Source organism: Berghia stephanieae, chromosome 4 (genome assembly GCF_034508935.2).
Source record: "Berghia stephanieae isolate SIO BIC M18660-M18661 chromosome 4, UCSD_Bste_1.3, whole genome shotgun sequence".
Classification (NCBI taxonomy): Eukaryota; Metazoa; Mollusca; class Gastropoda; order Nudibranchia; family Aeolidiidae; genus Berghia; species Berghia stephanieae.
The window spans coordinates 85,686,340-85,703,856 of NC_088363.1; the positions used below are offsets into that span (position 1 = coordinate 85,686,340).

General features: G+C 34.1%; 1 protein-coding gene across 4 annotated transcripts in view; it reads right to left on the minus strand.

Annotated features, from left to right (window-relative positions):
* Positions 1–5,715: 5,715 nt before the first annotated feature.
* Positions 5,716–17,517, minus strand: part of LOC144971456 (inositol polyphosphate-4-phosphatase type I A-like) — a 239,102-nt gene continuing 227,300 nt past the window's right edge. For all 4 annotated transcript variants that reach the window (XM_078912381.1, XM_078912382.1, XM_078912379.1 and 1 more), the window contains exons 20-25: positions 16,052–16,087; positions 14,137–14,277; positions 12,181–12,278; positions 10,866–10,975; positions 9,881–10,035; positions 5,716–8,676 (exon numbers count right to left, since the gene is read on the minus strand). In XM_078912381.1, coding sequence (XP_078768507.1) covers positions 8,544–8,676; positions 9,881–10,035; positions 10,866–10,975; positions 12,181–12,278; positions 14,137–14,277; positions 16,052–16,087 — 673 coding nt within the window. In that variant the 3' untranslated portion in view covers positions 5,716–8,543. The remainder of the gene's footprint in view (positions 8,677–9,880; positions 10,036–10,865; positions 10,976–12,180; positions 12,279–14,136; positions 14,278–16,051; positions 16,088–17,517) is intronic.

Genomic DNA, 17,517 nt, shown 5'->3' on the forward strand with positions numbered 1-17,517 from the left:
AATTTATAAGTGGAACGTATCTGAGATTAGAACAATTCTGATTGAAAAAGAATAAGATGTAGATAGCGGAGGATGAATACCTTCACGGCTCGGACAGATATTAATGATAAGACTATCTCGTATATCTATTTAAAAAAGAAACAATTCATTAAAGTTGTTGATGCGTCACAATTTCATCAGTTTATCATTTCATCGGTATTTTCATCGAATAGAGACAAAAATCTCAACATATCAGATTACAGCAATCTAAGAATAACAGATTTGAGATTTCTTGTCATTTTATAAACTCAATAAAAAGTATGGACAAAAATTATAATCAACACCTAGTGATTATTGCGTAAATTCATTCTTTTCGACACTTAAAAATCAACAGATTCTGAACAGACTTTTTGTAAAGTTTCATAATAGATGCGACACTGTCCCCTGAAAAAAACAAAACTGGAAAATGGCCACAGATTCAACATAATTGGGTTGATTCCTAATTTTATTTTAAAAGTAAAAAAATTACCATGAACACTGCTTTATTGTTCACAGCCGTCGGTATGGGGAGTTGGGTATCATGTTGCAAAATCACGCCACGGGTCAGTTGCCATCGTCTTTTTCGCCTCCCAGAGTTTGTCAAGAATTTGGCAGTATCTCGTAGCGTTGATTGGTTGTCCTAGTTCAAGGACACCAGACAGATATGTCCACGATTCCACTCGTTTCAGCCGCCTTTCCCATTGAATCAGCTCACCCAGTCTATCGACATTCTCCTTTATATTGGACGAAACACACGGTCCACGGGCAGGTTTATTTTTTTAGATCTGTGAGCCGAGCCCAAAAAAATATTCACAACAGTTATACACTTGTGATCTTCCAAAGCATCTTAACCATAAACTGCTTGAATCTCACCATGAATTTCTGATGACTTTAAACCTTTTGCCTGCAGAAATCGAACATCTTGAACTTGTGCTTTTGACAAATGTCAATTTTCAATAAGGATGGCCATTTTCGATATGTCGTGTTCAGTGTGAATGATAATATTGGTGCTCCTTCAGAAAATTGCAAATTGAATGCTCTTCCATTTGGCGCTTACAGATTTTAAAAATCTTAAATGATTTAAAAGATATGGCCATTTTCCGATTATTTTTTTTGGAGTGGGACAGCCCTTGTATACAACTAACACTGAAATGATTCCGTTAAAAATTCTTGTTTACAACCTTTGAGAAGTGGGGAGATATTTCTTTGTCTTAAGGCCCTCTAAAATATGCTTGTCAGGATGAATTTACACTCTTGTAATAAATCTTAAGGCTTTTGAACCTAGTCTGCATTTTCTTTGATCCCAAATTCTGTCTTCAAAGGGTGTCAACACGTTGTTACACATTAGTCGGATCATCAAATCGTGGTCAATATTTTATCAAATTTAAAGTAGTTTTGCCTGGTTTTGTTTTTGTTTTTTAATGGTTTAACGGCGCTTGCAACACATTAAGGTCATATCAGCGCCAGTAAAAAGGGAAACAATGGGTAGTAAAAAGTTCTAGAATTACAATTAAAGCATCCATGAAAAGGTAAGATAAAAGGGAATCGGTTCAAATAGGAAACAGATGTAGATTCCAAGAGCACACTATCAAAGTACTTAGTTTGATATCACCTAAAAGTCTCATTCAGAAGAGTACACTCAAATGTTTACAAATCGTATATACAGTAATATGTAAATAAAACATACTACAGTGCATAAGGAAAAACAATATCATCTCCCAAAACTAACTATACAGTTGACTGTTTCCCTCCAAGCTAGGGTATCTGGCCAGAACAAAACCAAGTAATCTCATCCCAAGACAATGACAGAAATCATGTTGGAAAACAGATAAAGAGGGATAGAAGACACAGTAAGTACCCCCTGCCTACTATGGGAGTAGTTTTGGCTGGCATTCCCATAGTTCTATGATGAACATTATTTCCAACTGCACCTTTCAGACTGGACTGTCAAATGGCTGCAGCATGAGCAATGGGATATTTATTCTCAGCAGAGGTCACAGTTAAAAAAAAAAAAACCCAGTCCCTCAGAACCATAAGACCCATAACGCCGGAGTTTAACCCGGGTTCTATAGCGTTAAAAGAAAAAAAAAGCAATTGCTTTCTACCTTGTGGTAGGACGCAAGTCTACCGCAAGTACTTTCCGTCATATCTAACAGATCCAGCTGCCCAATCACTACTGGGTGTATACGGGGGTTAGAAAAATATCAGCTGCACCTGGGATCGCTTACGGTCTCTTGGCGTGTGATTCAAATGTCATTTCCGTGTCGTTGTCATGGCCTGAAACAGGAAATGTGACATGCGCTGTCCTTATTTCACTGTCGTCATCATCACCTTTGTTAGAGAAAAGGAGTAATTCAGAAGTTATCTAGTTTCTGTAGCGTTAAACGGAAAACATGTTGGCTGCTACCCCCTGGATAGGATGCTAATCTATCTCAAAACATTCTTCCACCAAACCTAACAGTTCCAAATACATACTCAATCACTGCTGATTGATAGAGAGATCTGAAAAAAAAAAAATGTTCTCAACTGCACTAAGTTAAGGGTTTATAACTATATCAATACTGTTGTGTGAGGGGAGTGCTCTACCCTTGTGCTAAAAGGGCCATTTGTGCTAAACGATAACTCTTGATTCGAAGATTTGATAGTGTGATGAGTAATGATTCTTAGAAAAATTAATTGTCAGTGTTTGGTGCGGTTTTTAAAAATTTATCCCGTGCTAATTGTATAACGGTGTTGTGATTTTTAGAATTATTTATAGATAGAACGAAGATGACTTCACTCATATCTTTGTTATTGTTTTTTGCCATCCATGTTGTTTATGAGAAATTCTCACCAAACTGTATTAACCAGACAGTTAATGGTTACACAAAGTTTTGTGTGCTGTTCCGTTATACTTCCGGATGGCAATGTTTTGAGCTTCTTAGCCAAGCGCATACTATCTTTATCATTTTGTTTTTTCTTGCCCAAGTAGGAGCTCTTTCCTTAATTACCAATTAATTACGAATTATAATCTTCTTGTTGAATAGAACATTATACAAAGAATAGTAAGTTTTTCCCCCTCCATACTGAATACATTAATTGCTTGATGAATTAAACATTAAACAGTTTGTAGAATGGTCCATTTAATATTTAACTGTTTTAAAAAATGAACCTCTAACTGCTTTATGTTGTGAATATTTATCTTCTTGATTTATTGTTTTTAGCAGCAACACGCTCTCTATTTATTACCAACAATTCCAAATCCGTCAGATTCAAAACAATTTACAAGGAAAAAAATATCATCTCCCAAAACTTAACTAAACATGTTACTGTTTCCCTCCCAACCAAAGACTCTGGCCAGGGTCAGGACAAAAATAAGTAATCTCATTCCAAGACAGGGACGGAAAGCAATTGGAAAACAGATGTAGGGGATAGAAGACACAGAAGTACCTCCCTACCCACTATAGGAGGTCGGGAACCCCACCCAGTAATTGTTTTGTTTTTAATATCTTTTAATAAGACTGTATTAGAGTTGTTAAATGCTGGATGGAAATTAACAAGTTAAAGCTGAATAATGAAAAGACAGAGGTGATGGTGTGTGGTAGAAAAGTGTTTTGAAAGATGATTTTCTGAAGTTTACTCTAAATATAAATGGGTGCACAATTAACCTCTCAACGTGTGTGAAAAACCTCGGGGTAATGCTAGATCAACATATGACTATGCAGGCAGTTTGATTCTCTATGTAGAAGTTTGACAATAGGCTTAAAAAGAATTGCGTCCGTTAGACCTTTCCTAACAAGAGAAGTAACATGCAAACTAATAACATCTTTCATACTATCTAAAATAGATTTCTGTAACTCGTTAATCTCGAATGTAAGCAACGATAAAATATCACGCCTTCAAAGTATCCAGAATGTGGCTACTAAATTGATTTTAAGAAAGAAGAGAACATCCTACTCGTTGCCATTTTTGTATGAGCTGCATTGGTTACCAGTTAAAGTGAGAATCGAATTCAAACTAGCAGTATTGTGCTATAAGTACCTTAATGATCAAGCACCATTGTATATTACTGAATATATACGGACCTTCCATCTGGAACTCTCTTCCTAAAAGAATAAGAGAAGCGAAGTCCTTATCAATATTTAAATCAAATTTAAAACACCATCTCTTTGTTAAAACACATCTTGCTTAATGCATCTTGTAATTTGACCCCAATATGAATGTTAATTTAGTTTATGTTATTATATCATTATTTTATATTATTTCCGTATTTGACATAGCATGTGGATGTATTATAACACATCTTTGTATTAATGACTTTATGTTTAGTTATTACATTGTTGTAATATGATAATATTATGTTGATGTAGTATGTATAATGTTTCATTTGTATAATAATGTCACTATATTATTGTTTCGCGCATTGAGTATCACCCAGTGATGAAAATGCGCGTTATAAATGTCATGTATTATTATTATTATTAATTAATTCCTCTATTCATCCCCATGGAGAAATTTGTCTGTATGGTCTATTCCAAGGGAAGACTGGAATAACCCAGGCGTCAGCCGCAGTGCAGCGCCACAAAGTGAGCTAGGGCGAGGTGACTTGCTCAAGGCCACACAACGTAGCGGGTATTTGAACTCTGTACATTTCGGGTACGAAGCATGGACCATACCCCTGAGCCACGCTGTCCCATAAGGGTTTTACGGCGCTTGCAAGACATTAAGGCCATATCAGCGCCAGTAAAAAGGAAGAAAATGGGATAGTAAACAGTTCTAGAATTACAATTAAGGCATCCAAGAAAAGGTAAGACAAAGGGGAATTGGTTCAAATAGGAAACAGATGTAGATTCCAAAAGCACATTATCAAAATACTTGTTTGAGATCACCTAAAAGTCTCATCAAGACACAAGCACGGGTCCCTACTAAGAGAAATACACTTAAATGTTTACAAATCATATATATGTATACAAAACATAATACAGTGCAAAACAGAGAGACGATTTACAAGAAAAAAATATCACCTCCCAAAACTAACTATGCAGTTGACTTGTTTCCCTCTCAGCCAGGGAATCCGCCCAGGACCAGGACAAAACCAAGTAATAGTAATCTCATTCCAAGACAAGGACAGAAAGCAACTGGACAACAGATATAGGGGGATAACTGACACTACAGTACTTCCTTGTCCACTACAGGACGTCAGGAACGCCACCCAGTAAGGTCATGTGAAAAGGATTTCTCTATGCCATCGAGCTAGTTACCTTTAGTACATACCAAGCAGCCGACTTGATAAGTATAGATAGTTCGAAGATGACGTCACTCAGGTCTTTGTTATTGTATTTTGCCATCCGCGTTTATGAGTAATGCTCACTGAACTGTATTAACCTGACCATAAACGTTCATGGATACACACAGTTTTGTGTGTTGGTCCGTTATACTTCCGGATGGCAATGTTATGAGCTTCTTAGCCAAGCGCATACCATCCATAACAGAATGTGAGTATATATCACAATATTTTGACACACTGATGATGGAATTGTATCAAAACACTGAAAACATGCTTTAAAAAAAAATTGTATTAAAATTGTGAGTGATGCTCGGGATCTGGGCTGATTGCTTGGAGCAATAGGCAGGTAAATAAGGTGGCTATGGGTCGACCCCATCGAAAAATAAAATCATAAATTAAAAAAGTACAAATGATTCAATAACACAAATCCATTTATTTTAAGTAACTTAATTTATTAGCAGTCGATCCTAGGGGCAAAAAATACAGGGTGTCAATAATGTCTTTCTCTGATTTTTAACTTATTATTCTAAAATCATTATAGATATTTAAATCTGGTTTTCACCATCCTCTATGGAATAGTCAGACATTTATCCTTTGTTTTTTGTTTTTAAGTTTTTAAGGGTTTTACGGCACTTGCAACACATTAAGGTCATATCAGCGCCAGCATTTATCCTTTGACTCATCGACCTTCAGTGCATCACCTAAGTTAGCAAAATATAATTAAAAGACCTCATTTTTTTTCTCTCCTTCTATTTTGGAATGACAACTGTGCGACACGATCTCTTTGTGTTCTGTGATTGCATGAAATGAAATCGCCATAAATAGATCAAAAACGTTCCAAAGCCCAGTTTGACAGGTCATTAAAGGACATATGGACGAATTAAAGAAAAATGGGTATTCTAAATTTGCTGAGACACAAAGTGAATGTTTGGTATCGCAGATGCATAAAAGAGTTGTACGCCTATCTTTCTTAACTGTGCAAAATGTTACCGTAAATGTTTATTTCGGTATGCTGGAATGTTATGCTATATCTCATCTTCATGAATAACGGCCATATATAACACTTCAGTAAGCCAGTGGTCCTCCACCTTACAGACAGGTCATTCATGAATTTCTAAAAAACACGTTTTCAGACGAATGGATTGGCAGAGATAACTCAATTGCCTAGCTTCCAGACCAGGACATTATTTATTCAGCTCCCATACCAAATTTTGGAACGTTTACCGTGAAACAATTGAATTCATCACGCCCCAAAAGCTACATAACACATAGAAAGAACTAGAAAAATAAGTTGAATTTGCTTGTTGGTAGTCATGGCAACCATACTGAGCACAATGAGTAAAAGATAATGGTAAACAAAATCTAAAGCACTTATGTATTCAAAAGTCCATGTTTAAAGCATATTGGCTGTAATGTTGTTTTTTTTTTTTGTTAAAGATGTTATTTAAGAGGGAAAGACTTTATGGACACCCTGTACTTTAAAAAATATTGGAGTCGAAAATAGGAAAACTGAAATGTTGATTTGATTAGTTTCACCAAAATGTTACTATAACCTTTGTAATTTTCAATGGTTTATGCAATGAATGTATGAACAACCCAGGACTCATACTGATGATAATAGTAAAAAAGGTTTCCTTGTCAATAGCTTGCCAGGAATAGAAACAAAAGATCACTAAGAAGAATAAATTGCATTTGGTTACCAGGCCTGCAAATATGTGCACTTAGACTCAAAGTATTTACATGAAAGATAAACACAACATTTTTGAAAATTGTGTAATGGAAGATGTAAAACAAAATAGCTAAATTTTACAAGAGAAGAAGGGAATCAATATACAATGTCGGGTAACAATATTGCAGGAATTCAGAAATGTTATCACATTCATTATCACAAGAAAAGTTTTTTAAAAATCTATGTTAACACTTGGTAGCTATTGGTACATATTAAATAAAGAAAAACCTGTTCATTTTTCTTCATTGACGGAAAAGATAAATATTATGACAGTTCATTATTCTTATAAATTATAACATTGAAAATCAACAATATCAGTGGGATCTTGATGATTGTGACTGGGATTGGAAATGGATATTCATCATAACGTAGGTCTTGGTGAATCCGAAGTACTGTGTATCACATAAATATATATAAGATGCATAACCTTGTACGTACTGTAAGTTGAGGGAAAATAACTCACTGATATACCATATACAGGCAAATGTCAGCTTTTGTTTTCACCCCATATTGAACTTCTTCATTGATCCAAAGTTTTATCTCACCACAATAAACACATTTCCTTTTTGTGGACACCACATTGAGAAGATCGATTAAAACAAAGGCAAAAAAGATGAGACGATCAAGATGAGGGGGAAAGGGCATGGGGATGTCCAACAGTGCCAAGCCACATGGGGAGGTTCAATCACAACTGTCTTAGCTTTAGAATCATTAATAGTATCTTGTGAATCAATAGATGCTCAGCTTTCAGCTATGAAAAACAAATGTATGCGTATGGCATTGAGAATAGAGGCCTTCAACCGTTTCATCTATACTGTGATCAGGGAAAGATGCCTTTGGTTTGTTGTTTTTAGGGGATTTAAGGTCATTTAAGCGCCAGTAAAAAGGGAGGTGAAAGTGGATCTGAAGGTAATAACATCAAAGGAAAATAGGGAACACAAGATTCCATGAGCAATCTATCAATGTGTCGATTCTGACATTACCTGAAAGTCCCATCCAGGCACAAGCAAATGATCCACTATGACAGATACATGCTTACTACGTACAATAAATCAAAAACAAAAAAACTATAAAAGTACATAACAGAGAGATGATTTGCAAGAAAAAAAAAGTCATCTCTCAAAAGAATTTAAAAAAAAAAAAGGAGCTATACATTTTACTGCTCTCTCACAGCTAAGGATCCTTGCTAGGACCAGGAACAAACAGAGCAATGCAAATCCAGAAAAGAGACGAGAGCAACATGAAAAGGGAAAACAGACATAGAGGAATAAAAGACACACAAAGAGTACCTACAAAGGTAAGTCAAGGACTCTTCTATACCAATAATAGAGATTTAAAATATAAAATAATAATAGGCAGTTGATATAATAGTTATTTTTCACTTCATCATTGAGCACCGAGAAAAATTTACAAAATTATTTACAAAATTTACTATATACTTACATTTACAAAACTAATTTTCAGTGCCTTTCCACCAACGTTTCAGACACATCTAAAATTGTGTGTGATTCTGCATTTGATTATCAAATTCTATGTATCAACATTTCCATAGGTTCCACTTGGAGCTCGGTACAATTTGTGAATATACAACATCTGAAGGCTGATGAAGGCATACTTCTTCACTCCTGTGTTTTTTAAAGTATTTTCCCTTCGGCAGCCAACACTGAAAATAGAGAAAATAGTTTCTGGTAAAATAAGCAGCCCTTTGCTATCTTTATAAAGTCAACAGAAGAAAAGTGAAAAAATTATAGCAATAATGGTGGTGATTACTATGATGATGACGATGACGATGATAATGGTGATGATTATGACAGTGATGATGATGATAATGAGGATGATTATGATAATAATAATAATAATAATAGATAAAAACAATAATAATAATATAATAATAATAAATAATAATAATAATAATAATAATAATAATAATAATAATCATAATATAATAATATATAATAACTACTACTACTACTACTACTACTACTACTACTACTACTACTACTACTACTAATAATAATAATAATAATAATAATAATCATAATAATAATAATCATAATAATAACACTACTACTACTACTACTACTACTACTACTACTACTACTACTACTACTACTACTACTGCTAATAATAATAATAATAAAAATAATAATAGGAGTACTTCAAAAAGTAGCATGATTATATTAACGACACTTGTATAGAGATCATATATCAACATCAAACCAAAGACTGTTTTTAAAAAAATATCTATACAACATTAGTAAATAAAGATATTGTTCAGACGTGTGGATTGGACAAAAGGTAAATCAAAACTTCAATTTTAGTTTTTAGGAAATAAAAACAAGAAATAATAAGCCATTTCTATTCCCGCGACAAATGGAAATGATAGCTAGTGAAAATGAGAGTTAAAAAAGCGCTTTCAGGTCCAAACAGATACCAAAGAGGCCAAGGAAAGTGTGCACGCTCCAATCCTAACTTGCACGCTCCAATCCTAACTTGCACGCTCCAATCCTAACTTGCACGCTCCAATCCTAACTTGCACGCTCCAATCCTAACTTGCACGCTCCAATCCTAACTTGAATAGTTTTCCATCAATTTTTCCCCCTGGTACTCTTCCATAAAGATTTATAATATACTGCCAATGGCAGTACTGTAACCACCATTGAGTACAGACGATACAAGTTATTTTGCATTTTATTTTATTTTATTTGTTTTCCATGTTAATTTGTGTATTGTTGTGCTGATGAAGGGTTGTGCTGACGAAGGGTTTGTACTGTTTTCTACTTATTGAATAATAATGAAAGAATTAAAAAAACAAAACAAAAAAACACATTGTCTTTGAACTAGTTTTGCAGAAAGAACATACTAACCTTCGGAGACAATCTAAAGATTGCGTGAAGACATGCATGGCTAGGTCGTGGTGCCGTTGTAATATCTGAACCATTTCAAGAGTTACTCCCATTGATGTCCTGTCCTTGCCACTCTTACAAAAAGTGAACCGCAATCCTTTCAATGTCCTTGTAACCTTTTTCATAGAGTAAATTTTCTTTTTCAATATTAAGTTTTCATTATTTGAATTTTATATCGCTACACAACTTACAATATCATTAAAGAAGATCAGTCTAAGTATATTTATTCCAGATGGTGGGAATATCCCAATAAATATTTGAACCAGATGATAGTGGTGGTTAAAAGTAATTGAGTAAACAAATAAAAAAGTACATAAAAATCTAAAAAAGATAAACATTAATAAATCAGATAAGATTAAAAAAACAAAAAAACCTGAAACACTTCTTTAAAAATTGGAAAGGTAAAAAACAAATGAAAATATTAATAATAGATTTAAAAAGATAAATCAAAACTAAAAAAGAATTGAGCCCAGCTGATAGCGGGAATAGAAATGGAGCTAACACTAATCTCTTTCTGGAAATATAAATAATGATCAAAATGGAAAGACAGAGACAAGCATCGATGGATTACAAAGTGACGGATCAGAGGCAACAGACACCATAGAAAAAATGCAGTATATTAATTTTCTACCTTATACTGTTGTTTGCAATCTGTTGTTTACATTAGTTTTATTGCCATTTGTCTGGATGAACTTTTTACTATAATCAACTTTCAGCTGATTTGTGTTACTCTGAACTAAACTAAGGTGTAACAACCATAAAAAAAAAATTCTCTCCTTAAAAAAATAAGTAGTTTTCTATTAAAATTTTTATTTTTTTTTTATTTTTAAAAATAATACAATAAATGTAAAAATGAATAAATAAATGAATTTAAAAAGTGAAGGATTAGATGAATAAATAAATGAATAAATGTCCTATTTTTTTGAAAGCTGAAAATGGAAATCACCTCAGCAGCGCTATGCAAAAGTTCCACGTTTTTACTTTTCTTGGTCATCACGTTGTTTTGAAGCATTTTGATCATGTGACTCAATGACCTCATTCCGAGATTTTTGTCCACTGAAAAATAATTTGTAATTTCAAAAATGGTATAAATTTCAGAAAATTCTCTGCTGCGGTTATTTCAATAAGTATTTCAAAATATAGACTAGTTAGTGTTATGGTCAACGAATCAAATGTCTCATCGATGAATACTGCCGTTTTATTAAAAAACACAGTTTGTGCTATTTGGTTGACATTGCATATACTGTGTTTTAAAAAACAACGGCAGTATAGTAAACTGATTAAAGGCAAACAGACACAGCAAACTCTGATTAAATGAAAACTTTTAAAATCCCTATTTATTATTTTTGAAACCACTAAAGCCACCCGATTCCACAACGTTCATTACCACACACCTCGGCTACAACAAAATAATCGACACTGCAAAGCGCATACCAAGTGGAGACTGGCTAAAAAATAATAATATTGCATTGCTTTCCAAACGCAGTGAGCTTTATTACACAGCAGGCATTGCCTGGTAATTGAGGTTTTATATAGCGCAATATCCACTAAACATGCTCAAAGCACTTTACAAGTGGTCACTGGGAACAGCACATTTAACAATGTGATATTTCTGGGACCAGGGGGGGGGGGCAAAGGAATATGGTGAGATGACCCATTAACTGGCATAGTTTCTTAACTATTTGAAGATTTTAAATTTAACTTCGCAAGTTCAAACTTAAGGTCTTGTTCTTGTTGCTTGTAAATTTACGAATGTTTCTCATTTCTGCTTTGTGCGGCTATGTGATCTAGTGGTATGACACTCGCTTTCGGATCGGAAGGTCCTGGGTTCGAGCCTCGCACTCGGCGCAAAGTTGAGTCCTTGGAAAAGGCTCTTTACTGACATTCTCTCACCGTACTCAGGTGTAAAATGAGTACCTGGCCGTTAACAGCGTTGTCATTGTCCGAAAAATTGTAATATCGCCTAACAGGCGTCATGTCCCGTCCTACATGTTAAATGTTGCTGTTGACCAGGGAGCCCTTGTAAAGCGCTTTGAGCACATTTAGTGGATATTGCGCTATATAAAGCTCAATTAAAAAAAAATTTTTTTATTGAAATTGTGTCATACCTTTTTCCACCTTTTTTTTTTCTCGCACGCTATTATATAAAACGTTCACTGAGGACAAATACGTGAATTGAGATTGTGTTGTAAAAATATTTATCGAAAGAATTTTTTCACAGCCGTTATTCTAATGCTTTTTTTTTTTTGGGTTCTACTTACAGGGGTCATCAAAGTGAAAATTATACTGTGAGTAATATTCATAGAGTTTAGCAAATGAATCCATGTTCAGTTTTTCTTGCAGAGCCACACTTCCAAACCTGTTAAAACAAGAGTAGAAGATTTTCAAAAATAGATAGATAAATATCTGCTTTAGAATTCTCCTGACTTTCATGTAATGTAAATGTTGCTGTTCGAAGCTCGAAGAAATAAATAACAATGTGAAGTTGAATGTAAGCTTCAATTTAATTGCGAAAACAGATAAAATGGACGTTTTGGGTTTCCCCTTTATCAACAAAACAGGATGAATGAAACACTACATCCGTAGTGTTTCATTCATCCTGTTTTGTTGATAAAGGGGAAACCCGAAACGTCCATTTTATCTGTTTTCGTAATTAAATTGAAGCTTACACTCAATTTCACATTGTTATTTATAACTTTCATGTAAGAAATGTATTGCCATGGTGTCACAATCATGGATGGCCATAGCTCTTTCTGGCCAGGACGGCCCTATCTTTTTCTGGCCAGGACAAATTTACTGTCATGTCTCCATATTCCAAATACCGTTGTACCGAATATTTTGTCAAGATTTCAGTCATATGGATAGTTGAATCAGCATGTTCGTTTTTACATATTCGTTTAACTTTTACGTGGTTTATTAGAATTGGTTATCTATGCATTTTTCATAATTATTTATTACGGCGAAATTGACCTTTTGTTGTTTTTTTTGTTGGTTTTTTTTTTGTTTTGTTTATTTTATTATTTTTTTTAACATACGTTTTTAAAATAACTTAAACCTAGCTGAACGCCTCAGAAGAGGGTGTCTCTAAAATAAAATAGTTTTCTATATTGAATATTCCCAATATTACATCATGATCACTATCAATTTTTGTTACAACCTTAACTCTGGCTCTGGTCTGAGATACAAGGTCTCCGCTTTGAGACAAAATAAAAAATACGTTTTTAAATAGTGTCTCAGAAATTACTCTCTGTTTTTTAATATGGGTGACCTAATCAGTCAAATAATGATGGAAATTGGCCCTGGTTTCTGTTTTCATTTGACATCTGAGGTTTCAATGAGCGCAAGGTATAATTAAATATATTTGTTAGTTCAGATTTTTAATTATCTACTATTTCTTTTTTTTTTTTTTTTCATGAGAATTTCGTTTTCCTCATTAGTGTTCTTGAAACAGAATTTGTTGAATTAAAATTCCAGTTTTTGTTTTGTTTTTGTTTTTAAGGGTTTTACGGCGCTTGCAACACATTTAGGTTATATCAGCGCCAGTAAAAAGGAAGAAAATGGGATAGTAAAAAGTTCTAGAATTACAATTAAAGCACCAAAGAAAAAGTAGGACAAAGGGGAACTGAGAAAAAATAGGGATCAGATGTAGATTCCAAGAGCATACCACCAATGTACTTAGTTTGAAATCACTTACAAGTCTCATCCAGACACGAGCACAAAATCCAACAAAGAGGAACACACTCAAATGCTTACATTATACATTCAAAATAAAAATAATAATACATAACAGAGAGATGATTTACAAGGAAAAAAAATATCTCCCAAAACAATAACTATGCATTTGACTGTTTCCCTCCCAGCTAGGACTCCGCCAGTGCCAGGACAAAACCAAGTAATCTCATTCCGAGACAAAGACAGAAAGCATGTTGGAAAACAGATATAAGGGGATAGAAGACACAGTATGTACCTCCCTGCCCGCTATGGGAGGTCAGGATCCCCACCCAGATTCCAGTTTTTAATCTCGATATTTTGCTCTGGGGCAGAATGTGAGAACCTCAATTAATAAGGGTCTCATCCAATGTGAAAACATCCTCATAGTCAATGAACAATCTGGTGACAAAGACAACTTGAGGAAAAAGTAAGAAAAAATGGAATTCAGAATGTAATATTGATCACATCCTGCCATAACTTTATATTTTTAAACGTCAATCACTTACTTTTCCGCTAATGTCGCCTTTTCATTGATGCCAATGTTAAATAGGACAGGGGTGATTTTGATCAACTTCCCACTTTTCAGGTCTTGTGGAAGATGAGAGAAAACATCCTTCCTAATAGGCATGTTGATTATGATGTTGTGCCTGAATAGATATATTTTTAAATAAACAAATGAAATGATCAGTTTTCATAATCACGCTACCGTAAATTTGGGGGAAACACTCATGTAAGATAAAATCTGTCAGTACCCGATGGAGCTGAAAGAAAACTGCAAGAAAAAAATCGTCGTTAAAATTCAAGAAAGGCTATTTTTTGGAATGGTTTATTTTCTTGGATTTTTCTTTCTGCTTTGTTGCACTGCATGATTCATATTTTTTCCGATATTCATGATGATAGGATTAAAGCACGTCTATTGTGTTGTAGACACACGTTTTAATTTAAGATTTTTACAAGCTTGGCCACTGTAGGAGATATTCATGATGATAGGATTAAAGCATGTCTATTGTGTTATAGACACACGTTTTAATATAAGATTTTTACAAGCTTGGCCACTGTAGGAGATATTCATGATGATAGGATTAAAGCACGTCTATTGTGTTGTAGTCACACGTTTTAATTTAAGATTTTTACAAGCTTGGCCACTGTAGGAGATATTCATGATGATAGGATTAAAGCACGTCTATTGTGTTGTAGACACACGTTTTAATATAAGATTTTTACAAGCTTGGCCACTGTAGGAGATATTCATGATGATAGGATTAAAGCACGTCTATTGTGTTGTAGTCACACGTTTTAATTTAAGATTTTTACAAGCTTGGCCACTGAAAATCTTCAAATAAAATGTGTGCTTACAACCCAATAAAAGTGACTAAATCATCATGTCATCATAATCTTTCTCATCCAATCCCATTCATAAAACAAGGATATCTAAAAAAAAAAAAGTAAGAAGAAAGAAAGCTAAACAATTGAATTGAAAATGTTAACTATTTATGCAACTCAAACTAGTTTCCATGTGTGTTTCCATTGATCCATATTAAGGGTTGAACTTCTAAATTTTATTTTTTGTAATCGTCATATTTATATTCCCCATTCCAGGTTGTTACAAGTTTGATGTGAGTTTTCGTCCTATTTACAGTAAACTCTTTCTTTTGGCCATCGATGACAGCCTGGACTTCATCTTCACTAGTGTTTGTACAAGCACAAGTTGATGTTGAAGAAAATGCAGCCATTCTTGATGTTATGGTTTCTTGTCTGCGGTTGTCTGCATCTATTTCAACTTGAACTTGTAAATATTAATGTTGGCCACAACGGTCAGACTGTGAGGTTGTGAAGCTCTTGTCCACTCTCTCAGGTTGTGAAAGACGTTATCACTTTTGAGTGCGGATCATAAACCATGATGATGACTCATGATCATGTGGTTAAGGGTTTACAATGCATGCTTATGCCACAAAAGAAATGATGAAAGCGCTCTGATATAGCGTGTCTTGTGACGAGATTGGCAGGAAGTTTTGAGGCTGAGCTCAGCTGTGGTGATGAATTTAAAGACTGGCTGGAGACTTCCTGTGTGGAGATGTAGCCTTACACGCTACTACTACTACTACTACTACTACTACTACTACTACTACTACTACTACTACTACTACTACTACTACTACTACTACTACTACTACTACTAAGTATATGACAGACCAAATAAAAAATAATAATAAAAAATAGGGGTGTAGCAATATAGATTGAGATATAAAATGTAAAAGGCATTAATGAACAACTCCTTGGGGAAAGTCCTGATTGAACTTGTTGAAAATTTCAAGCAAATTAATACTAAATGACTTTTTAAATCTGAATAGAAATGAGATGCATTAAGTGATAGACAGCTGAATAGAAACATTGTGGTTTAATAAGGGATAAATAACTGACCTGCTCATACAAGGAAAAGACCCTTCTCGTACGTATCTGGAGAGAAACAAATGTATCATTTTTCTGTGACAAATGTTTTTCATATAATCCTTTACTTACATCTAGTTTCTCCTGCCTGGCTTCTAGCCTTGTACTAAATAAGATACTTTGAAGTGAAACAAGTTACAAAAATAACATTCAGTCCTTGTAAGCATTTTTTTTTTCAACACTTAATAATAGGCTTTGGACAAGCATTTTTCTATGTCAGTCATTTAGATGGAAGACAGTGAATAAAGGGGAAAGGGAGTCTTCATGATGTCCCAACAAAAAAAATTCAAATTCTATTTTAATTGTTGGCTGTCTCTTAATTTGAAAATTCTGGTTTTATTATATATTTTACACGTTTTCATGGTTGCAGTACTTTATGGTTTACCATTTTATCAAATTAACAATTCCAACATTTAAAAAGCAAACTGCTTGAGTAATATTAATATAGAGAACATAAAAATGGAAGAAATTTTGGATGTCAATGCTCTTGTACCTACTTTGACTTCCTGTTTGTGGTTGCTTACAAAATTGCTCGTCTAGTCCATCATTAAGTGTATCCACAATAAAGAAACACATTATATATAAAATTGTTGAATTATATGTTCCAACGAGGGAATTAAGACCAAGTGGGAAATTGAACATTGTGTAGTTTCTAAGCACACCATTAAACTAGCAATGTTTTTGTTTTCTATTTTTGTAGGAAATACTACTCTTAAATCAAAGCCCTGTCTCCACTGAGTAAAAATCTTTTTGAATTTTGAAAATCCATTAATATATAACAAAGTTATGCAGTTTCAAAGATGTCATTTATTTGGATGACTCACAAAGAGAAAAAAATACGGAAAATATGGGACGCTTTTTCTGCGTTTTATTCTGGTTTGTGGCTTATCTCGCTTAATAAGTGGAATTAGATATTAGAACTTGGCAATTTTATGGCAAAATTATCAGAAAATATGATGAAGACATCAGAAGAGTTCTAACTTGTATAGTTTTAGAGCTGTATGGCTAGGGTCAACTATAAATTTGTTTTAAAATATACATAATATTGATCATTTGGAACTCTTCCTAAGTGTAATCTTGTGTCTACAACCCATACAAATGACACGAAAAATGCATGCTGAATTATTATCAATCAGTCCCGTGAGACCATGGCTTATGTTAGTTCTAGTATTTATTTGAGAGAGAGAGAAGAGAGAGAGAGAGAGAGAGAGAGAAAGAGAGAGAGAGAGAGAGAGAGAGAGAGAGAGAGAGAGAGAGAGGAGAGAGAGAGAGTGTTAATCTCCTATCCCTATGACATAACAATGAAACAATACCTTAATTTTTAAAAAAGCGCGCGAGGATTTGTGTCATCCGTCGTCGCGAACAAGGTTGCCAGATGGCCACGTGTGTGGCCAAATATATAGTTTTGTTTCTTTTTTTTACATTTTATTCATCTATGT